The sequence below is a fragment of the Oncorhynchus gorbuscha genome, linkage group LG05 (genome assembly GCF_021184085.1).
Source record: "Oncorhynchus gorbuscha isolate QuinsamMale2020 ecotype Even-year linkage group LG05, OgorEven_v1.0, whole genome shotgun sequence".
In the NCBI taxonomy this organism is placed as follows: Eukaryota; Metazoa; Chordata; class Actinopteri; order Salmoniformes; family Salmonidae; genus Oncorhynchus; species Oncorhynchus gorbuscha.
Window position 1 is genome coordinate 90,605,741 of NC_060177.1, and position 26,411 is coordinate 90,632,151.

Consider the following 26,411-nt stretch of genomic DNA (forward strand, 5'->3'; position numbering starts at 1 on the left):
TTCCGTATACAATACACGTTCCGTATACAATACAAGTTCCGTATACAATACACGTTCCGTATACAATACACGTTCCATATACAATACACTTTAGAAATACAATACACGTTCCGTATACAATACACTTTAGAAATACAATACACGTTCCGTATACAATACACTTTAGAAATACAATACACGTTCCGTATACAATACACTTTAGAAATACAATACACGTTCCGTATACAATACACTTTAGAAATACAATACACGTTCCGTGTACAATACACTTTAGAGATACAATACACGTTCCGTATACAATACACGTTCCGTATACAATACACGTTCCGTATACAATACACTTTAGAAATACAATACACGTTCCATATACAATACACGTTCCGTATACAATACACGTTCCGTATACAATACACGTTCCATATACAATACTCTTTAGAAATACAATACACGTTCCGTATACAATACACGTTCCGTATACAATACACTTTAGAAATACAATACACGTTCCATATACAATACACGTTCCGTATACAATACACGTTCCGTATACAATACACGTTCCGTATACAATACACTTTAGAAATACAATACACGTTCCGTATACAATACACGTTCCGTATACAATACACTTTAGAAATACAATACACGTTCCGTATACAATACACATTCCGTATACAATACACTTTAGAAATACAATACACGTTCCGTATACAATACACTTTAGAAATACAATACACGTTCCGTATGCAATACACTTTAGAAATACAATACACGTTCCGTATACAATACACGTTCCATATACAATACACTTTAGAAATACAATACACGTTCCGTATACAATACACGTTCCGTATACAATACACTTTAGAAATACAATACACGTTCCATATACAATACACGTTCCGTATACAATACACGTTCCGTATACAATACACTTTAGAAATACAATACACGTTCAGTATACAATACACGTTCCGTATACAATACACTTTAGAAATACAATACACGTTCCGTATACAATACACATTCTGTATACAATACACTTTAGAAATACAATACACGTTCCGTATACAATACACATTCTGTATACAATACACTTTAGAAATACAATACACGTTCCGTATACAATACACTTTAGAAATACAATACACGTTCCGTATGCAATACACTTTAGAAATACAATACACGTTCCGTATACAATACACGTTCCATATACAATACACTTTAGAAATACAATACACGTTCCATATACAATGAATAATCCGTATACAATACACTTTAGAAATACAATACACGTTCCATATACAATACACGTTCCGTATACAATACACTTTAGAAATACAATACACGTTCCGTATACAATACACTTTAGAAATACAATACACTTTAGAAATACAATACACGTTCCGTATACAATACACGTTCCGTATACAATACACTTTAGAAATACAATACACGTTCCGTATACAATACACATTCTGTATACAATAAACTTTAGAAATACAATACACGTTCCGTATACAATACACTTTAGAAATACAATACGGACGTTCCGTATGCAATACACTTTAGAAATACAATACACGTTCATCTGTACAATACAGTGTTCCATATACAATACACTTTAGAAATACAATACACGTTCCGTATACAATACACTTTAGAAATACAATACAGTTCCGTATACAATACACTTTAGAAATACAATACACGTTCCGTATACAATACACGTTCCATATACAATACACTTTAGAAATACAATACACGTTCCGTATACAATACACATTCTGTATACAATACACTTTAGAAATACAATACACGTTCCGTATACAATACACTTTAGAAATACAATACACGTTCCGTATGCAATACACTTTAGAAATACAATACACGTTCCGTATACAATACACGTTCCATATACAATACACTTTAGAAATACAATACACGTTCCGTATACAATACACTTTAGAAATACAATACACGTTCCGTATACAATACACTTTAGAAATACAATACACGTTCCGTATACAATACACGTTCCATATACAATACACTTTAGAAATACAATACACGTTCCGTATACAATACACTTTAGAAATACAATACACGTTCCGTATACAATACACGTTCTGTATACAATACACTTTCAATATGCTATACACTTTCCATATACAATACACATTAGAAATACAATACACTTTCAATATGCTATACACATTCAATATACATTAGACATTAGAAATACAATACACTTTCACTATACAATACACGTTCCATATACCATACACGTTCAGTCAATTGGTGGTGGCACTGGTCTTCTCTGTGGTGACAGCTGTGTCATGGTTCAGTCCTTGAACACAGGCATCTGTTGGTGGCCCTAAACCTCTCCCCCTTCCCCTCTCCACCATATCGCTCCATTAGGTAGCCCCCCCCCCCTGTCCTCCTATCCCTTAACTCCCCCCTCCCCCCAGTGTGTTGATGATAACAAGGTTGAGTGGTGGAGCTCTTGGTCTGCTGTGTCTCACCTCACACAACAACGGTGGAGGGTGAAAGAGAACTTAAGGGTCTGGCCGACACCTGGCCGACACCTGGCCGACACCTGGCTGACACCTGGCTGACACCTGGCTGACACCTGGCTGACACCTGGCTGACACCTGGCAACAGACAGGACAGGACAGCTAGCTAATGCAGCAAGCCTCATGAATAATGGAAACAGGACAATCGGAGGGCGCACCGCGGGGCTGACGAACGTGTCAGTTGTCCAATTGGTGCCATTTTTGACGTCATAGCCATAAACATCTCTGGGTCGTTGAAAAGTAGAGCGTTTCTTGGTGCAGCGTTGGGGAGGGCGGAATCTGTCTTCCTGTAGCGTTAAGGTCAGGTGGTGTGACAGATATTATTTTCTCGGTCCAATGTAAAGACTCTCTAGTTGAGCCCTGGTGCCCTGAAGGTAAAGAATGCGATCCCAATGGACGTATGATTCAATACCTTTTAGTGATACAAAAAAAATAAAAAATGGAGTTTATGTATCGACTAATATGCACAGCAATATTATGAGTAGCGATCCAAATATTTAGCAGCTGTAATAGTTCAGAGCACACTCATGTTGAAGAGGAGAAATAATGTGACCTTAGTTTGTGGGTGCGGTCAGCAGCACCCTGTTCCACAAAATACAAAACAAACCAGGTAAATTATACATGGACATATCCTTCTGTCGCTCTGTCTCTTCTTATAACTGGTGATGCTGTAAAACCCTGTGAATGACAGTTGAAGGCAGGGCCCCCAGCTGTTAGGTTGAGCTGGGGTTATGTCTGAATTAGATGGGAGACGAGAGGGGGAAATGTCATGCCAGAGGTACAATGGGCATGGGGGATCACTCTTAAGGGATCACTCTAAAACCCTGTAAAGACTGACACATGTTCCCAGGGACATAAAGGCAGACGACTCAGACCTCTCCTCTGTTTGTATCACTGGAGATCTCTAAACTGGGTTATGGACAAACCTGGGTTCAACTACTATTTGAAATCATTCCAAATACTTTGATCTAGTCTTGCCTGGCTGACTGGATCAATAGAACAGTCCCAAGACTATAAATTCAGTAGATCCGGCACTCCAGGCAGAATAGAGCAAATGCTCAAGAATATTGAAAAGATTTCATATAGTATTTGATCCCAGGTCTAGTCATTGGAGCTCTCTGAGATCCCAGGTCTGGTCATTGGAGCTCTCTGAGATCCCAGGTCTGGTCATTGGAGCTCTCTGAGATCCCAGGTCTAGTCATTGGAGCTCTCTGAGATCCCAGGTCTAGTCATTGGAGCTCTCTGAGATCCCAGGTCTAGTCATTGGAGCTCTCTGAGATCCCAGGTCTGGTCATTGGAGCTCTCTGAGATCCCAGGTCTGGTCATTGGAGCTCTCTGAGATCCCAGGTCTGGTCATTGGAGCTCTCTGAGATCCCAGGTCTGGTCATTGGAGCTCTCTGAGATCCCAGGTCTGGTCATTGGAGCTCTCTGAGATCCCAGGTCTGGTCATTGGAGCTCTCTGAGATCCCAGGTCTGGTCATTGGAGCTCTCTGAGATCCCAGGTCTGGTCATTGGAGCTCTCTGAGGTGCGATGTGGAAACTTCTCTTTCCCTCCCACTCTAGTGGTCTCTGTGTCTAGTGGCTTCTGTCGGCGTGCCTCGTCGTCCTGCGTGATGCTAAGCGCTAGTGATATGATACAGCTGGACGATCACCGGTGTCAGTAATTGCTTTCCAACTTTTCCTTAAAGACGGGAAAATTGAGGAGGGGTGAATTATTCAGGGTTGAACATATTGCGGAGGACGGCTGTCTCTAAGAGTTGTGAAAACGTCGCGTCTCTGAAGGACGCGTGGCAGAGATCCTGACAGAATAGAGGAAACTCTTTGAACTCTGAAGAGAAGGATTGTGGTACGGAACGAACCTCAAGATTGGGTGATCAAACGTTAGGCCAAACACATGTTTAAGTTTCCATTCAAATGTCTGCAATGTAACGTGTGTTTGTTTGCAGTCATCTTGGCCTGGTCAAGCAAATGGAATATTTCTCCTGGTTAAATAAAATCTACTGTATATTGTATGTATAAATATATCTACAGTATATTGTATGTATAAATATATCTACAGTATATTGTATGTATAAATATATCTACAGTATATTGTATGTATAAATATATCTACAGTATATTGTATGTATAAATATATCTACAGTATATTGTATGTATAAATATATCTACAGTATATTGTATGTATAAATATATCTACAGTATATTGTATGTATAAATATAATCTACAGTATATTGTATGTATAAATATAATCTACAGTATATTGTATGTATAAATATATCTACAGTATATTGTATGTATAAATATATCTACAGTATATTGTATGTATAAATATATCTACAGTATATTGTATGTATAAATTAAATCTACAGTATATTGTATGTATAAATTAAATCTACAGTATATTGTATGTATAAATTAAATCTACAGTATATTGTATGTATAAATTAAATCTACAGTATATTGTATGTATAAATTAAATCTACAGTATATTGTATGTATAAATTAAATCTACAGTATATTGTATGTATAATTAAATCTACAGTATATTGTATGTATAAATATATCTACAGTATATTGTATGTATAAATATATCTACAGTATATTGTATGTATAAATATATCTACAGTATATTGTATGTATAAATATATCTACAGTATATTGTATGTATAAATATATCTACAGTATATTGTATGTATAAATATATCTACAGTATATTGTATGTATAAATATATCTACAGTATATTGTATGTATAAATAAAGGACGATCGCTTTTTGGAGAAAGAAGCGGTAAAAAAAGATGGTGCTCGTGAAACTAATCAAAATATTGTTTTTATTTCAATATAAAACTATTTCACTGAGTGATGATGTTCTCACAAAAAAAGTATGTTCACACAATCACGATATTTGTTTTTGCGTTACTCAAAAAACAGACTTTACATCTCTGTTTAGAGGAACACATTTTCTGTCCTGTTTGTGCAACAGTACTGAGCAACAACAATAACTCACCAACTACACAGAAAAAAGGACATTAACGCAGCATGCAGCAATTTCATTTTTTTTTTAAATCTTTTTTTTTTTACTGAGTTACAAATCAGTCAATTTGAAATAAATTAATTAGGCCCTAATCTATGGATTTCACATGACTGGGAATACAGATATGCATCTGTTGGTCACAGAGACTTTAAATAAAAAGGTAGAGGGTGTGGATCAGATAACCAGTCACCATTTGCCTCATGCAGCATTACTCATCTCCTTCACATAGAGTTGATCAGGCTGTTGATTGTGATATAATTAAGTTGTTGGTGCATATACACAGAGTGCACAAAACATTAGGAACACCTTTCTAATTTTGCGTTGCACCCCCTTTTGCCCTCGAAACAGCCTCAATTTGTCGAGGCATGGACTCTAAACGTTGTTGAATGAGTTATTGACTTCAATGTTTCCCACAGTTGTGTCGAGGTGACTAAATGTATTTTGGGTGGTGGACCGTTCTTGATACACACAGGAAACTGTTGAGCATGAAAAACTCAGCATCATTGCAGTTCTTGACACTTACCGGTGCACCTGGCACCTACTACCATACCTCGTTCAAAGGCACTTCGATCTTTTGTCTTGCCCATTCACCATCTGAATGACACACATACACAATCCATGTCTCAGTTGTCTCAAGGTATAAAGATCCTTCTTTAACCCGTCTCCTCCCCTTCATCTACACTGATTGAAGTGGATTTAATAAGTGACATCAATAAGGGATCATAGCTTTCACCTGGATTCACCTGGACAGTCTATGTCACGGAAAGATCAAATGTTCCTAATTTTTTGTCCACTCAGTGTAAAATCTCTAATAGTCAGTAGCAGAAAAACAGAATGTCCATGCCTCAAATCATATTTTTTTCCAACTGTAATTCTAAGAGAGCGGACCTTGTCTTTGTCTTCTTCCTCTATTTCTTCTAAAGCACAGAGCCCAAGTCACAGACACGGCCCCTCCTAGATGTGTTCCACAATACCAGTCAAAGCCAAGTCACAGACACGACCCCTCCTAGATGTGTTCCACAATACCAGTCAAAGCCAAGTCACAGACACGGCCCCTCCTGAATGTGTTCCACAATACCAGTCAAAGCCAAGTCACAGACACGGCCCCTCCTGAATGTGTTCCACAATACCAGTCAAAGCCAAGTCACAGACACGGCCCCTCCTGAATGTGTTCCACAATACCAGTCAAAGCCAAGTCACAGACACGGCCCCTCCTGAATGTGTTCCACAATACCAGTCAAAGCCAAGTCACAGACACGGCCCCTCCTGAATGTGTTCCACAATACCAGTCAAAGCCAAGTCACAGACACGGCCCCTCCTGAATGTGTTCCACAATACCAGTCAAAGCCAAGTGGAGAGGAACAAAAACATGAAGGGTGGTGTTTAAAAAAAAAAGAAGAAGAAAATAAAGGACACATCATTTAAGTATTGAGTGTGGAAATAGGAAAGGCGATATAGAGATTGAACAAGGGGGGGGGGGGGATTCAGGCAATTTAAATTCCAGTACCATACTAGCGGACAGTAGGACAGAGAGTCAGACGGCAGCTCATCTGTAGGAGCCGCAGGAGAATAGAAGGCCCAAGGCAGAGCCCAGGGCTAAACCAACTGCACAGAGAGAACACACACATACCTTCATCCCCCACACACACGGCCAGGCGAACAATCAGACCAGACAATAGACAGTGTTTTACATATTTCTTCATTTTGGTGGTGGTGGGGGGTGGTGGTGGGTGGGTGGGGGGGGGGGGGGTGATTTCAGTCGTTCCGTTTCCTGCTTAAAGGCATGGTAATTGGATCTGGCATAATGGACATACGGAAATAGCTCTGCCGTTCATCATTAGGGGTTTTAATTGCGCCATTTTAGAACTCGTTCCCCTCGTGAAAAATAAGTCATACACTGCCCCCCCCCCCCTATTCAGGGCTATTGTGGCGTTAAACAGTGTGTGTTGTGCTCGTCTTTCTAGGTCCATGGACGTCCTCATAAGTCTGAACCATGGAAAGTCCTTCATCCTTAGTGCCTTCACCATCTACGCCACCACATGTGTGAGTTTCGCATTGTCCAATATCTGTTAATAAAAGGGTTAAGTTATACAGTCTATATTCATCTACAACTTGTGCTTAGGTAGAATAGCCGTACTTTACAAACTGAAGCCACACGGGACCTATGTCCTATGTGCATACCTCTGGCTGGTCTTATCTGTCTATTGAATGACCTCTGGCTGGTCTTATCTGTCTATTGAATGACCTCTGGCTGGTCTTATCTGTCTATTGAATGACCTCTGGGTGGTCTTTTCTGTCTATTGAATGACCTCTGGGTGGTCTTATCTGTCTATTGAATGACCTCTGGCTGATCTTATCTGTCTATTGAATGACCTCTGGCTGGTCTTATCTGTCTATTGAATGACCTCTGGCTGGTCTTTTCTGTCTATTGAATGACCTCTGGCTGGTCTTATCTGTCTATTGAATGACCTCTGGCCGGTCTTATCTGTCTATTGAATGACCTCTGGCTGGTCTTATCTGTCTATTGAATGACCTCTGGCTGGTCTTATCTGTCTATTGAATGACCTCTGGCTGGTCTTATCTGTCTATTGAATGACCTCTGGCTGGTCTTATCTGTCTATTGAATGACCTCTGGCTGGTCTTATCTGTCTATTGAATGACCTCTGGCTGGTCTTTTCTGTCTATTGAATGACCTCTGGCTGGTCTTTTCTGTCTATTGAATGACCTCTGGCTGGTCTTATCTGTCTATTGAATGACCTCTGGCTCGTCTTTTCTGTCTATGGAATGACCACTGGCTGGTCTTATCTGTCTATTGAATGACCTCTGGCTGGTCTTATCTGTCTATTGAATGACCTCTGGGTGGTCTTATCTGTCTATTGAATGACCTCTGGCTGGTCTTATCTGTCTATTGAATGACCTCTGGCTGGTCTTATCTGTCTATTGAATGACCTCTGGCTGGTCTTATCTGTCTATTGAATGACCTCTGGCTGGTCTTATCTGTCTATTGAATGACCTCTGGCTGGTCTTATCTGTCTATTGAATGACCTCTGGGTGGTCTTATCTGTCTATTGAATGACCTCTGGCTGGTCTTATCTGTCTATTGAATGACCTCTGGCTGGTCTTATCTGTCTATTGAATGACCTCTGGCTGGTCTTATCTGTCTATTGAATGACCTCTGGCTGGTCTTATCTGTCTATTGAATGACCTCTGGCTGGTCTTATCTGTCTATTGAATGACCTCTGGCTGGTCTTATCTGTCTATTGAATGACCTCTGGCTGGTCTTATCTGTCTATTGAATGACCTCTGGCTGGTCTTATCTGTCTATTGAATGACCTCTGGCTGGTCTTATCTGTCTATTGAATGTCCTCTGGCTGGTCTTATCTGTCTATTGAATGACCTCTGGCTGGTCTTATCTGTCTATTGAATGACCTCTGGCTGGTCTTATCTGTCTATTGAATGACCTCTGGCTGGTCTTATCTGTCTATTGAATGACCTCTGGCTGGTCTTATCTGTCTATTGAATGACCTCTGGCTGGTCTTATCTGTCTATTGAATGACCTCTGGCCGGTCTTATCTGTCTATTGAATGACCTCTGGCCGGTCTTATCTGTCTATTGAATGACCTCTGGCCGGTCTTATCTGTCTATTGAATGACCTCTGGCTGGTCTTATCTGTCTATTGAATGACCTCTGGCTGGTCTTATCTGTCTATTGAATGACCTCTGGCTGGTCTTATCTGTCTATTGAATGACCTCTGGCTGGTCTTATCTGTCTATTGAATGACCTCTGGCTGGTCTTATCTGTCTATTGAATGACCTCTGGCCGGTCTTATCTGTCTATTGAATGACCTCTGGCTGGTCTTATCTGTCTATTGAATGACCTCTGGCTGGTCTTATCTGTCTATTGAATGACCTCTGGCTGGTCTTATCTGTCTATTGAATGACCTCTGGCTGGTCTTATCTGTCTATTGAATGACCTCTGGCTGGTCTTATCTGTCTATTGAATGACCTCTGGCTGGTCTTATCTGTCTATTGAATGACCTCTGGCTGGTCTTATCTGTCTATTGAATGACCTCTGGCTGGTCTTATCTGTCTATTGAATGACCTCTGGCTGGTCTTATCTGTCTATTGAATGACCTCTGGCTGGTCTTATCTGTCTATTGAATGACCTCTGGCTGGTCTTATCTGTCTATTGAATGACCTCTGGCTGGTCTTATCTGTCTATTGAATGACCTCTGGCTGGTCTTATCTGTCTATTGAATGACCTCTGGCTGGTCTTATCTGTCTATTGAATGACCTCTGGCTGGTCTTATCTGTCTATTGAATGACCTCTGGCCGGTCTTATCTGTCTATTGAATGACCTCTGGCCGGTCTTATCTGTCTATTGAATGACCTCTGGCTGGTCTTATCTGTCTATTGAATGACCTCTGGCTGGTCGTATCTGTCTATTGAATGACCTCTGGCTGGTCTTATCTGTCTATTGAATGACCTCTGGCTGGTCTTATCTGTCTATTGAATGACCTCTGGCTGGTCTTATCTGTCTATTGAATGACCTCTGGCTGGTCTTATCTGTCTATTGAATGACCTCTGGCTGGTCTTATCTGTCTATTGAATGACCTCTGGCTGGTCTTATCTGTCTATTGAATGACCTCTGGCTGGTCTAACGTGTATTTTTCTCTCCCTGTGTCAGTCGGACGGCTTCGCGGTAGCCATAGTGTTCCTGTTGCTGTTGTTACTGGCAGCGTTAGCAGCAGCATGGTGGTTCTGGCCTCTCTGCTGCACTGTGGTGAGTCTAACAACGCAGTCTATAACATAATAACACAAAACACTGACACATTTATAACATACAGAAATGTTCCTGCCCTCTGGTTCATTTCCACATTTATAACATACAGAAATGTTCCTGCCCTCTGGTTCATTTCCACATTTATAACACACAGAAATGTTCCTGCCCTCTGGTTCATTTCCACATTTATAACACACAGAAATGTTCCTGCCCTCTGGTTCATTTCCACATTTATAACATACAGAAATGTTCCTGCCCTCTGGTTCATTTCCACATTTATAACATACAGAAATGTTCCTGCCCTCTGGTTCATTTCCACATTTATAACACACAGAAATGTTCCTGCCCTCTGGTTCATTTCCACATTTATAACATACAGAAATGTTCCTGCCCTCTGGTTCATTTCCACATTTATAACATACAGAAATGTTCCTGCCCTCTGGTTCATTTCCACATTTATAACATACAGAAATGTTCCTGCCCTCTGGTTCATTTCCACATTTATAACATACAGAAATGTTTATTTATTTATATTTAACCAGGCAAGTCTGTTAAGGGAAAATTTCTTATTTTCAATGACGGCCTAGGAACAGTGGGTTAACTGCCTTGTTCAGGGGGGCAGAACGACAGATTTGTACCTTGTCAGCTCGGGGGATACGATCTTGCAACCTTTCATTTACTAGTCCAACGCTCTAACCACTAGGTAGTGGTTAGAGGAAGTTGTCTTTGTGTATTGTGTAAAATACTCCTCAATGTGTCCTTCCTGTGTCAGCAAGCTGCAGACTATACTGTAAGCAACTTAAACAATCACTGTAAACACTAATGTCCCTCGTAACTACAAGTCTCTGTTTCAACAGTTCATCTTATCAAGGAGGATGAACTGTATAAATAAAGGATACACATGACAGCGTAAACACAGAACCTGTCTGGTTCTGGATATGATCTGTTGTAAGTAAAGATATACCGACCCAGTCAAACCCTTAGCCAAAAGCCATTATTATAGCCATGCCCCAGCATCAGCCCTCCCTCCCCCGTGGGATGATGCCAGGTAAACGCAACCATCACGGCCAAGCCAGTCATGAATGGAACATGCTCCGCGATCTCCACGTTGTTCACGAGCTCAGCTGAGGTGAGGTGGTTGGCGTTGGCAGGCAGCCAGCTCCACTGTTAAACTCTTCTTCACCCCACGTTTTACCTCATTACTGCCTGCAAAGAGCTGCACAGCACCACAGAGGAAGAGGCTCTAACAGGAAGTAGTAACCATAGCGATAGAGATATGTGTTCTATTTAACTCTGAGATCTTTACCACATCCCGTATCTGGAAACAGTAGAGCCTGTTTAGTGTGGTGTGACTTTCCTCTCCCAGGAAGCACTTCTCTTTTTGTTTTTTGGCGCAGATTTTTCTATTCCCCTTCTCGTGTTTCGTGTTATGATGGTTTGTTCAGTTGATATTAAATATCTGTTTCAAAGCCTTTGTTCACACCAAACCTTTTTTTTGTACATCATATATCATATTTTCCTCCTTTGTGAGGAGTTTCAGTATGTTTTTATGGAAGCTCATGGATTCTCAGTGCTTTGTCTTCAGCATAACAATCCCCCCCCCTCCCGCAACCCATTCCACATCTTCCTCTCTCCATTTAGAAAAGCCGTTTCCAGATGATGTTTTCAGGATATACATAATGCCTACAGATGGTCCTTAGACCTCCTCTGTCCCCCTCTTCTATATGGGAACCCTGACAAACGGAAATATACCGTATCCAAACCGTCACCAATACCATCACCAATCACCAATAATACCATCACCAATCACCATGACCGTCACCAATACCATCACCAAACCGTCACCAATACCATCACCAATCACCAATAATACCATCACCAATCACCCATGACCGTCACCAATACCATCACCAAACCGTCACCAATACCATCACCAATCACCAATACCATCTCCATCACCAATACCATCACAAATCACCATCACCAATCACCAATACCATCACCAATACCATCACCAAACTGTCCCCAATACCATCACCAATACCATCACCAATAACCATCACCAATACCATCACCAATCACCAATACCATCACCAAAACCGTCACCAATACCATCACCAATCACCAATAATACCATCACCAATACCATCACGAAACTGTCACCAATACCATCTGGTGTTCAACCTTCCCAAGTTCTCTCACGTCACCCCGCTCCTCCGTTCTCTCCACTGGCTTCCAGTTGAAGCTCGCATCCGCTACAAGACCATGGTGCTTGCCTACGGAGCTGTGAGGGGAACGGCACCTCAGTACCTCCAGGCTCTGATCAGGCCCTACACCCAAACAAGGGCACTGCGTTCATCCACCTCTGGCCTGCTCGCCTCCCTACCACTGAGGAAGTACAGCTCCCGCTCAGCCCAGTCAAAACTGTTCGCTGCCCTGGCCCCCCAATGGTGGAACAAACTCCCTCACGACGCCAGGACAGCGGAGTCAATCACCACCTTCCGGAGACACCTGAAACCCCACCTCTTTAAGGAATACCTAGGATAGGTTAAGTAATCCCTCTCACCCCACCCCCCCTAAGTTTTAGATGCACTATTGTTAAGTGACTGTCCCACTGGATGTCATAAGGTGAATGCACCAATTTGTAAGTCGCTCTGGATAAGAGCGTCTGCTAAATGACTTAAATGTAATGTAAATGTAATACCATCACCAATAATACCATCACCAATAATACCATCACCAATCACCAATTATACCATCACCAATACCATCACCAATCACCAATAATACCATCACCAATCACCAATAATACCATCACCAAACACCATCACCAATACCATCAACAATAAAACCATCACCATTAACCATCACCAATACCATCTCCATCACCAATACCATCACCAATCACCAATAATACCATCACCAATCACCCATGACCGTCACCAGGGCCATCACCAACACCATGACCATTACCAACACCATGACCATCACCAACACCATGACCAACACCATGACCATCACCAACACCATGACCAACACCATAACCATCACCAACACCATAACCATCACCAACACCATGACCATCACCAACACCATCACCAACACCATAACCATCACCGACACCATGACCATCACCAACACCATGACCATCACCAACACCATGACCATCACCAACACCAACACCATGACCATAACCATCACCAACACCATGACCATCACCAACACCATCACCAACACCACGGCCATCACCAACACCATGACCATCACCAACACCATGACCATCACCAACACCATGACCATGACCAACACCATGACCATGACCAACACCATGACCATGACCAACACCATGACCATGACCAACACCATGACCATCACCAACACCATGACCATCACCAACACCAACACCATGACCAACACCATAACCAACACCATGACCATCACCAACACCATGACCATCACCAACACCATAACCATCACCAACACCATGACCATCACCAACACCATCACCAACACCACGGCCATCACCAACACCACGGCCATCACCAACACCATGACCATCACCAACACCAACACCATGACCAACACCATAACCATCACCAACACCATGACCATGACCATCACCATGACCAACACCATAACCCTCACCAACACCATAACCATCACCAACACCATGACCATCACCAACACCATGACCATCACCAACACCATCACCAACACCATGTCCAACACTATTATCAAAAAAACACCACCATCAGAATAACCAACACCACCACTAATACTAACACCATCAGTATCACCACCACCAACACCACCACCAACAGTATCACCAACACCACAAGTAACACCAACACCATCAGTATCACCAACACCACAACTAACACCAACACCATCAGTATCACCAACACCACAACTAACACCAACACCACAACTAACACCAACACCATCAGAATCACCAACACCACCACTAACACCATCAGTATCACCAACACCACAAGTAATACCAACACCATCAGTATCACCAACACCACAACTAACACCAACACCATCAGAATCACCAACACCACCACTAACACCATCAGAATCACCAACACCACCACTAACACCATCAGTATCCCCAACACCACAAGTAACACCAACACCATCAGTATCACCAACACCACAAGTAACACCAACACAATCAGAATCACCAACACCACCACCATCAGAATCACCAACACCATCAGAATCACCACCACTAACACCAAGACCATCAAAATCACCACCACAAACACCAACACCATCAGAATCACCACCACTAACACCAACACCATCAGAATCACCACCACTAACACCAACACCATCAGAATCACCACCACTAACACCAACACCATCAGAATCACCACCACTAACACCAACACCATCACTCACCACCACTAACACCAACACCATCAGACTCACCACCACTAACACCAACACCATCAGAATCACCACCACTAACACCAACACCAACAGAATCACCACCACTAACACCAACACCATCAGAATCACCAACACCACCACCATCAGAATCACCAACACCACCACCAACACCAACAGAATCACCACCACCAACACCACCACTAACACCATCAGAATCACCAACACCATCAGAATCACCACCACCAACACCACCACTAACACCATCAGAATCACCACCACCATCAGAATCACCAACACCATCAGAATCACCACCACCACCATCAGAATCACCACCACCATCAATAACACCAACACCATCAGAATCACCACCACCAACACCACCACTAACACCATCAGAATCACCAACACCATCACTAACACCACCACCATCAGAATCACCACCACCATCACTAACACCAACACCATCAGAATCACCACCACCACCACCATCAGAATCACCACCACCATCAGAATCACCACCACCATCACTAACACCAACACCATCAGAATCACCACCACCACCACTAATACCAACACCATCAGAATCACCACCACCACCACCACCACTAATACCAACACCATCAGTATCACCACCACCAGTAGCAGCTTCCAAATAATAAATAATACTGCCAATAATAATGTGATAATTATATGCGTCACCTGTCTTCATCCAGGATGAGATGGAAGCATATTCTGGAAAACCAACAAAGACATTGCAATGTAAAGCCCCTGCAGCATGTCTGGCTGGGGATGTGTTTGTCTTGGTGTTGGAGCTGCTGCTGCTCTCCATCAGGGACCTGGGGAGAGGAGGAGGAGGGGGAGAGGAGGAGAGGGAGGAGGAGGAGAGGGAGAGGAGGAGGAGGAGGGGGAGAGGGGAGGAGGGAGGGGGAGAGGGAGAGGGGGAGAGGAGGAGAGGGAGAGAGGAGGTGGGGAGAGAGGAGGGGGGAGAGAGGAGGTGGGGAGAGAGGAGGTGGGGAGAGAGGAGGTGGGGAGGAGGAGGAGGAGGGGGAGAGGAGGAGGAGGGGGAGGAGGCGGGGGAGAGAGGAGGTGGGGAGAGGAGGAGAGAGGGAGAGGAGGGGGAGGAGGAGGAGGGGGGGGAGGGAGAGGAGGCGGGGGAGAGAGGAGGAGAGAGGGAGAGGAGGGAGGAGAGAGGGGAGAGGAGGGGGGGGGGAGGGAGGAGAGGGAGAGAGGAGGTGGGGAGAGGAGGAGGAGAGAGGGAGAGGAGGAGAGAGGGAGGAAGGGGTAGAGGAGAGAAGTAGGGTGAGGAGGAAGGGGTAGAGGAGAGGAGTGGGGAGAGGGTGAGGAGGAAGGGGTAGAGGAGAGGAGTGGGGAGAGGGAGAGGAGGAAGGGGTAGAGGAGGAGAAGGGGAGGGAGGAGGGGGAAGAGGGAGAGGAGAAGAGGAGGAGGGATAGGGGAGGAGAGGGTGAAAGGAGGAGAGGGCATTTGTGTGGGTTGTTAATATTTCAACCCCCAGTCTGTCAGGTTTCAGCTGGTTTCAGAGATACAGCAGGATGAGGCGGTGAGGATAGGTTGGGATGAGGACAGGATCACACACACACACGCAAACCATCTCCTTCCCACATGGAACGAGGTCGTACTGGTGGTGAATTACGCCTTTATTTATGTTTATAGGAAATAAGCACAGATAACTACACTCCTCCCTCCTACCCTGATTGAACTACACCCCCCCACCCTGATATAAACTACCCCCTCCCCTGATTTGAACTACCCCCTTCCTTCTACCCTGATATGAACTACCCCCTCCCCTGATATGAACTACCCCCTCCCCTGATATGAACTACCCCCCTACCCTGATATGAACTACCCCCTCCCCTGATTTGAACTACCCCCTTCCTTCTACCCTGATATGAACTACCCCCTCCCCTGATATGAACTACCTCCCTCCCCTGATATGAACTACCTCCCTCCCCTGATATGAACTACCCCCCTACCCTGATATGAACTACCCCCTACCCTGATATGAACTACCTCCCTCCCCTGATTTGAACTACCCCCTTCCTTCTACCCTGATATGAACTACCCCCTACCCTGATATGAACTACCCCCTCCCCTGATATGAACTACCTCCCCCCCCCTGATATGAACTACCTCCCTCCCCTGATATGAACTACCCCCTCCCCTGATATGAACTACCCCCTCCCCCTGATATGAACTACCCCCTCCCCTGATATGAACTACCCCCTCCCCTGATATGAACTACTCCCCTCCCCTGATATGAACTACCCCTACCCTGATATGAACTACCCCCCTCCCCTGATATGAACTACCCCCCCTGATATGAACTACCCCCCTCCCCTGATATGAACTACCCCCTCCCCTGATATGAACTACCCCCTACCATGATATGAACTACCCCCCTCCCCTGATATGAACTACCCCTACCCTGATATGAACTACCCCTACCCTGATATGAACTACCCCCCCTACCCTGATATGAACTACCCCCCTCCCCTGATATGAACTACCCCCCTCCCTGATATGAACTACCCCCTACCCTGATATGAACTACCCCCCTCCCCTGATATGAACTACCCCCTACCCTGATATGAACTACCCCTACCCTGATATGAACTACCCCCCTACCCTGATATGAACTACCCCCCTACCCTGATATGAACTACCCCCTACCCTGATATGAACTACCCCCTACCCTGATATGAACTACCCCCTACCCTGATATGAACTACCCCCTACCCTGATATGAACTACCCCTACCCTGATATGAACTACCCCCTACCCTGATATGAACTACCCCCTACCCTGATATGAACTACCCCCTCCCTTCTACTCTGATATGAACTACCCCCTCCCCTGATATGAACTACCCCCTCCCTTCTACCCTGATATGAACTACCCCCTCCCCCGATATGAACTACCTCCCTCCCCTGATATGAACTACCCCCTCCCCTGATATGAACTACCCCCTACCCTGATATGAACTACCTCCCTCCCCTGATATGAACTACCCCCTCCCCTGATATGAACTACCCCCTACCCTGATATGAACTACCCCCTCCCCTGATATGAACTACCCCCCTCCCCTGATATGAACTACCCCCTCCCCCTCCTGATATGAACTACCCCCTCCCCTGATATGAACTACCCCCTCCCCTGATATGAACTACCCCCTCCCCTGATATGAACTACCCCCATTCCCCTGATATGAACTACCCCCTCCCCTGATATGAACTACCCCCTCCCCTGATATGAACTACCCCCTCCCCTGATATGAACTACCCCCTCCCCTGATATGAACTACCCCCTCCCCTGATATGAACTACCCCTCCCCAGATATGAACTACCCCCTCCCCTGATATGAACTACCCCCTCCCCAGATATGAACTACCCCCTACCCTGATATGAACTACCCCCTACCCTGATATGAACTACCCCCTACCCTGATATGAACTACCCCCTACCCTGATATGAACTACCCCCTCCCCCTACCCTGATATGAACTACCCCCTCCCCTGATATGAACTACCCCCTCCCCTCCCCTGATATGAACTACCCCCTCCCCTGATATGAACTACCCCCTCCCCTGATATGAACTACCCCCTCCCCTCCCCTGATATGAACTACACCCCCTCCCCTGATATGAACTACCCTCACCCCAGATATGAACTACCCCCTACCCTGATATGAACTACCCCCTCCCCTGATATGAACTACCCCCTACCCTGATATGAACTACCCCCTACCCTGATATGAACTACTCCTTCCCCTGATATGAACTACACCCCCTCCCCTGATATGAACTACCTCCCTCCCCTGATATGAACTACCCCCTACCCTGATATGAACTACCTCCCTCCCCTGATTTGAACTACCCCCTTCCTTCTACCCTGATATGAACTACCCCCTACCCTGATATGAACTACCCCCTCCCCTGATATGAACTACCTCCCCTCCCCTGATATGAACTACCTCCCTCCCCTGATATGAACTACCCCCTCCCCTGATATGAACTACCCCCTCCCCTGATATGAACTACCCCCTCCCCTGATATGAACTACCCCCTCCCCTGATATGAACTACCCCCTCCCCTGATATTATTATTATTATTATATGAACTACCCCCTCCCCTGATATGAACTACCCCCTCCCCTGATATGAACTACCCCCTCCCCAGATATGAACTACCCCCTCCCCAGATATGAACTACCCCCTCCCCTGATATGAACTACCCCCTCCCCTGATATGAACTACCCCCTCCCCAGATATGAACTACCCCCTCCCCAGATATGAACTACCCCCCCCTGATATGAACTACCCCTCCCCAGATATGAACTACCCCCTACCCTGATATGAACTACCCCCTACCCTGATATGAACTACCCCCTACCCTGATATGAACTACCCCCTACCCTGATATGAACTACCCCCTACCCTGATATGAACTACCCCCTCCCCCTACCCTGATATGAACTACCCCCTCCCCTGATATGAACTACCCCCCCTCCCCTGATATGAACTACCCCCTACCCTGATATGAACTACCCCCCTACCCTGATATGAACTACCCCCTACCCTGATATGAACTACCCCCTCCCCTCCCCTGATATGAACTACACCCCCTCCCCTGATATGAACTACCCCTCACCCCAGATATGAACTACCCCCTCCCCTGATATGAACTACCCCCTACCCTGATATGAACTACCCCCTACCCTGATATGAACTACTCCTTCCCCTGATATGAACTACACCCCCTCCCCTGAATCAGTTGTTTTAATCAGTTTTTCGTACAGTGATGTGTGTGTGTTGTGGTGGGCTTAAAGACACGCAGCACAATATAGCTTTCTGTTGGAGGGTTCCAACAGCTTGACTCAACATAATGGGTTTTAAACAGCTTGACTCAACATGGAGGTTTTTAAACATATTGACTCAACATGGAGGCTTGACTCAACATGGAGGGTTCCAACAGCTTGACTCAACATGGAGGGTTTTAAACAGATTGACTCAACATGGAGGGTTTAAACAGCTTGACTCATCATGAAAGGTTTTAAAAACCGCTTGACTCAACATGGAGGGTTTAAACAGCTTGACTCAACATGGAGGGTTACAACAGCTTGACTCAACGTGGAGGGTTTAAACAGCTTGACTCAACATGGAGGGTTTAAACAGCTTGACTCAACATGGAGGGTTCCAACAGCTTGACTCAACGTGGAGGGTTTAAACAGCTTGACTCAACATGGAGGGTTTAAACAGCTTGACTCAACATGGAGGGTTTAAACAGCTTGACTCAACATGGAGGGTTTAAACAGATTGACTCATCATGGAGGGTTTTAAACAGCTTGACTCAACGTGGAGGGTTTAAACAGCTTGACTCAACATGAAGGGTTTTAAACAGCTTGACTCAACATGGAGGGTTTCAACAGCTTGACTCAACATGGAGGGTTCCAACAGCATGACTCAACGTGGAGGGTTTAAACAGTTGTATTCAACATGGAGGGTTTAAACAGCTTGACTCAACATGGAGGGTTTAAACAGCTTGACTCAGCATGGGAGGGTTCCAACAGCTTGACTCAACATTATGGGTTTTAAACAGCTTGACTCAACATTATAGGTTTTAAACAGCTTGACTCAACGTGGAGGGTTCCAACAGCTTGACTCAACATTATGGGTTTTAAACAGCTTGACTCAACATTATGGGTTTTAAACAGCTTGACTCAACGTGGAGGGTTCCAACAGCTTGACTCAACATTATGGGTTTTAAACAGCTTGACTCAACATTATGGGTTTTAAACAGCTTGACTCAACATTATGGGTTTTAAACAGCTTGACTCAACGTGGAGGGTTCCAACAGCTTGACTCAACATGGAGGGTTTTTAAACATCTTGACTCAACATGGAGGGTTTAAACAGTTTGACTCAACATTATGGGTTTTAAACATCTTGACTCAACATGGAGGGTTTAAACAGTTTGACTCAACACGAAGGGTTTAAAATGGGGGTAAAATTAATGGGATTAACATTAGCAATTCCAATTGGACAATTAACAGAGAGGGCTATATGGTTATGATGCCCTGAGTTGCTGTGATTGGTCAAGGGAACCTGGTGTTTGTGTTGCAGCTTTGGGCCTGACCAGGCTAAATGTCAGACGGTTAAGTATTTAGTACTTTATTGGTATCTATTAGGATCCCCCATCCACTAAAATCCAGCAACACACACACACACACACACACACACACACACACACACACACACACACACACACACACACACACACACACACACACACACACACACACACACACACACACACACACACACACACACACACACACACACACACACACACCAGATGGTTAAGTAACCAGAGACATAGCTAGTTTATGAATTACTGTGCGAGCACCGCATGCTTCGGCAGCGCTTGCTGTGAGCCTCCCCTCCCTGGTCACATCTGTTTGTCTGGTAGTTAGAGAACTACCAGACACGTCCTGTAGCAGCAGATACACTCTCATTTGTATAATGCTTTTATTTATCCCACAATATGTCCTGGAAAATCTGCTGCATAATTACTTAATAAAAGGAGCTAATCCGCAAACGTACGGTCTGCCTAAAATGCCGTTAATCAGTGTACCGTGTAGAGTAGACAGACAGACAGACAGACAGGAAGATAAGAAGACCGACTCACGGACATGACTGGATTTGAGTCAGAGCATTTAATTAACCCTAATTGATTATTTTGTCATTAATATAATGACAACAGTACATTAGCTGCATTAACAGGAGAGGTGTGGTATAACTGTACCAGAGTAGTCATGTCACAACTACTGTCACATACAGGACAGGCCTGCTAGTCAGTCAGTAGTCACAATCACTGTCACAGACAGGACAGGCCTGCTAGTCAGTCAGTAGTCACAATCACTGTCACATACAGGACAGGCCTGCTTGTCACATAACTCTGGGATGGGAGGTGTGTGTGTGCATGTGTCTGAGTGGGTGTGTTTGTGTGTGTGTGTATTTGTGTGTGGTGTGTTTGTGGTGTGTGTCTGTGTGCGGTGTGTGTGTGCGTCGGTGTGTGTCTGTGTGTGTGTGTGTGTGTGTGTGTGTGTGTACGGTGTGTGTGTGTGCGCGGTGTGTGTGTGTCTGTGTTTGTGTGTGTGTCTGTGTGCAGTGTGTTCATGCGGTGTGTTTGTGCGGTGTGTGTGTGTCTGTGTGCGGTGTGTGTGTGTCTGTGTGTGGTGTGTGTGTCTGTGTGCGGTGTGTGTGTGTGTGTGGTGTGTGTGTCTGTGTGCGGTGTGTGTGTGTGTCTGTGTGTGGTGTGTGTGTGTGTGTGTGTGTGTGTGTGTCTGTGTGTGGTGTGTGTGTGTGTGTGTGCGGTGTGTGTGTGTCTGTGTGCTGTGTGTGTCTGTGTGTGTGTGTGTGTGTGTCTGTGCGGTGTGTGTGTGTGTCTGTGTGCGGTGTGTGTGTGTGTCTGTGTGTGGTGTGTGTGTGTCTGTGCGGTGTGTGTGTGTGTCTGTGTGCGGTGTGTGTGTGTGTCTGTGTGTGGTGTGTGTGTGTCTGTGTGTGTGTGTGTGTGTCTGTGTGTGTGTGTGTGTCTGTGTGCGGTGTGTGTGTGTGTCTGTGTGTGTGTGTGTGTCTGTGCGGTGTGTGTGTGTGTCTGTGTGCGGTGTGTGTGTGTGTGTGTGTGTGTGTGTGTGTCTGTGTGCGGTGTGTGTGTGTGTCTGTGTGTGGTGTGTGTGTGTCTGTGCGGTGTGTGTGTGTGTGTCTGTGTGCGGTGTGTGTGTGTGTCTGTGTGCGGTGTGTGTGTGTCTGTGCGGTGTGTGTGTGTGTCTGTGTGCGGTGTGTGTGTGTGTCTGTGTGCGGTGTGCGGTGTGTGTGTGTCTGTGCAGTGTGTGTGTGTGTCTGTGTGTGGTGTGTGTGTGTCTGTGCGGTGTGTGTGTGTGTCTGTGTGTGGTGTGTGTGTGTCTGTGCGGTGTGTGTGTGTGTGTGTCTGTGTGCGGTGTGTGTGTGTCTGTGCGGTGTGTGTGTGTCTGTGCGGTGTGTGTGTGTGTCTGTGTGTGGTGTGTGTGTGTGTCTGTGTGTGGTGTGTGTGTGTGTCTGTGTGTGGTGTGTGTGTGTGTCTGTGCGGTGTGTGTGTGTGTCTGTGTGCGGTGTGTGTGTGTCTGTGTGTGTGTGGTGTGTGTGTGTGTCTGTGTGTGTGTGTGTGTGTGTGTGTGTGTGTGTGTGTGTGTGTGTCTGTGTGTGTGTGTGTGTGTCTGTGTGTGTGTGTGCGTGTCTGTGTGTGTGTGCGTCTGTGTGTGTGTGTGTCTGTGTGTGTGTGTGTGTGTGTGTGTGTGTGTGTGTGTGTGTGTGTGTGTGTGTGTGTGTGTGTGTGTGTGTGTGTGTGTGTGTGTGTGTGTGTGTGTGTGTGTGTGTGTGTGTGTGTGTGCGGTGTGTGTGTGTGTCTGTGTGCGGTGTGTGTGTGTCTGTGTGCGGTGTGTGTGTGTGTCTGTGTGCGGTGTGTGTGTGTCTGTGCGGTGTGTGTGTGTGTCTGTGTGTGGTGTGTGTGTCTGTGCGGTGTGTGTGTGTGTCTGTGTGCGGTGTGTGTGTGTGTGTGTGTGTGTGTGTGTGTGTCTGTGTGTGTGTGTGTCTGTGTGTGTCTGTGTGTGTCTGTGTGTGTGTGTGTGTGTCTGTGTGTGTGTGTGTGTGTGTGTGTGTGTCTGTCTGTCTGTCTGTCTGTCTGTCTGTCTGTCTGTCTGTCTGTCTGTCTGTCTGTCTGTCTGTCTGTCTGTGTGTCTGTGTCTGTGTGTGTGTGTGTGTGTGTGTGTGTGTGTGTGTGTGTGTGTGTGTGTGTGTGTGTGTGTGTGTGTGTGTGTGTGTGTGTGTGTGTGTGTGTGTGTGTGTGTGTGTGTGTGTGTGTGTGTGTTTTGTGACCAGGCGCTCATGTTCATGTCAGTCTTCCTGTCAGTTTTGTCTCCGAGCCCAATCTTCTCCTCTCTCTTCCGCTCTCTTCTCTCCTCTCCTCTCCTCTCCTCTCATTTCTCTTTCCTCACTTCTCTGTCCTCTTTCTCCTCCCATCTCCTCTCTCTTCCTTCTTCCTCTCCTCCTCTCCTCTCCTCTCCTCTCCTCTCCTCTCCTCTCCTCTCCTCTCCTCTCCTCTCCTCTCCTCTCCTCTCCTCTCCTCTCCTCTCCTCTCCTCTCCTTTCCTTTCCTTACCTCTCCTCTCCTCTCCTCTCTTCTATCTTCTCCTCTCTCTTCCTTCTTCCTCTCCTCCTCTCCTCTCCTCTCCTCTCCTCTCTCCTTTCCTTTCCTTTCCTTACCTCTCCTCTCCTCTCCTCTCTTCTATCTTCTCCTCTCTCTTCCTACCTCTTCTCCTCTCCTCTCTTCTCCTATCCTCTCCTCTCTCTTTCCTCCTCTCCTCTCTCCTCTCATCTTCTATCCTCTCCTATGCTCTCTCTTCTCCTCTCTCTTCCCCTATCCTCTCATCTCCTATCCTATCCTCTACTCTCTCTTTCCTCCTCTCCTCTCTCCTCTCCTCTTCTATCCTCTCCTATGCTCTCTCTTCTCCTCTCTCTTCCCTCTCCTATGCTCTCTCTTCTCCTCTCTCTTCCCCTATCCTCTCATCTCCTATCCTCTCCTCTCTCTTTCTCCTCTCCTCTCCTCGCCTCGCCTCGCCTCTCTTCTCTTCTCCTCACCTCTCTTCTCTTATCTTATCTGGTCTCCTCTCCTCTTTTCACTCTCCTCTCTGCATTTCATTGATGTTAATTACCTCTTTAGGACTTTCTTATTGGGGGATTGCTGCTTGGGAGCACTGAACCCTGTCCAATTAATTACCAGGACTGCTCCCAAATGGCACTCTATTACCTATATAGTGCACTGCTTTTGACTGAGGACCCATAGGGATCATAGAGCTCTGTTCAGCAGTAGTGCACTATGTAGGGAATAGGGTGTCATAGGGCTCTGGTCTAAAGTAGTGCACTATATAAGGAATAGGGTGCCATTTGGATCCTGATCTAAAGTAGTGCACTATGTAGGGAATAGGGTGCCATTTGGGATGCATACAGGATAAACAGGAAGCTGCTCTCCCCTGTCAACTAGTTGATTTGTCTCTTTCTTTAATTATTTTGCACCAGGGGCCCTGTGTTGGCTCTCAGGAAGAACCTTGTCACAGTAGTCAGCAGAATGAATATTTTGTACTATGGGCCCTGTGTTGGCTCTCAGGAAGGACCTTGTTACAGTAGTCGGCAGAGCGATAGGCTGGCTGTTGACTAAAGTAAACTATGAAACTCAGAGAAATGTTGTGCGACAGACACTGAAAGAAAAGACAGGCAAACACACGCGTGCAAGTGCATGAACGAGACACACACACACATAGACACACACATATAGACACACACACATACACACGAACACATGCACACAAGCACACACACACAGACACACACACACACGTAGCACAGCACAAGCATATTGCTGACAGAGACACTGTCACCTGCTATGCGTCACCTGGTTCAGCCCTGTCTATGTCTGTCATCACCTGACGTGTTTGTGTGTGTGTGTCTATCTGTGTGTGTGTGTGTGTCTGTGTGTGTGTGTCTGTGTGTATGTGTGGGTGTGCTTGTGTGTATCTATCTGTGTGTGTGTGTGTATCTGTATGTGTGTGTGTCTATGTGTGTGTGTCTGTCTGTGTGTATCTATCTGTCTGTGTGTGTATCTATCTGTCTGTGTGTATCTATCTGTCTGTGTGTATCTATCTGTCTGTGTGTATCTATCTGTCTGTGTGTATCTATCTGTATGTGTGTATCTATCTGTCTGTGTGTATCTATCTGTGTGTGTGTATCTATCTGTCTGTGTGTATCTATCCGTCTGTGTGTGTATCTATCTGTCTGTGTGTATCTATCTGTCTGTGTGTATCTATCTGTCTGTGTGTATCTATCTGTCTGTGTGTGTATCTATCTGTCTGTGTGTGTATCTATCTGTCTGTGTGTATCTATCGGTCTGTGTGTGTATCTATCTGTCTGTGTGTGTATCTATCTGTCTGTGTGTATCTATCTCTCTGTGTGTATCTATCTGTCTGTGTGTATCTATCTGTCTGTGTGTATCTATCTGTGTGTGTGTATCTATCTGTGTGTGTGTATCTATCTGTCTGTGTGTATCTGTGTGTATCTATCTGTCTGTGTGTATCTATCTGTGTGTATCTATCTGTGTGTATCTATCTGTGTGTATCTATCTGTGTGTCTGTGTGTCCTGCCCTGACAGCTTACTGTTTGTGTTTCAGGTCATTAAACCTCCTCCTCCTCCTGCTCCCTCAAGGCCTCCGCCACCCGTGAGTACAACACACACACACACACACACACACACACACACACACACACACACACACACACACACACACACACACACACACACACACACACACACACACACACACACACACACACACACACACACACACACACACACACACACACACACACACACACACACACAGACACAGACAGACAGACACAGACAGACAGACACAGACAGACACACACACACAGACACACACACACACACAGACACACACACACAGACACACACACACACACACACATACACAGACACAGACACACACATACATCCACAGAC

The 26,411-nt window shown here is 45.3% G+C and overlaps 1 protein-coding gene across 1 annotated transcript in view; it reads left to right on the forward strand.

Annotated features, from left to right (window-relative positions):
• The window catches only part of LOC124036648 (anthrax toxin receptor 2-like), a 158,304-nt gene that overhangs the window by 38,807 nt on the left and 93,086 nt on the right, over positions 1-26,411 (forward strand). The window contains exons 10-12 of the mRNA XM_046351471.1: positions 7,575-7,653; positions 10,297-10,392; positions 26,059-26,106. Coding sequence (XP_046207427.1) covers positions 7,575-7,653; positions 10,297-10,392; positions 26,059-26,106 — 223 coding nt within the window. The remainder of the gene's footprint in view (positions 1-7,574; positions 7,654-10,296; positions 10,393-26,058; positions 26,107-26,411) is intronic.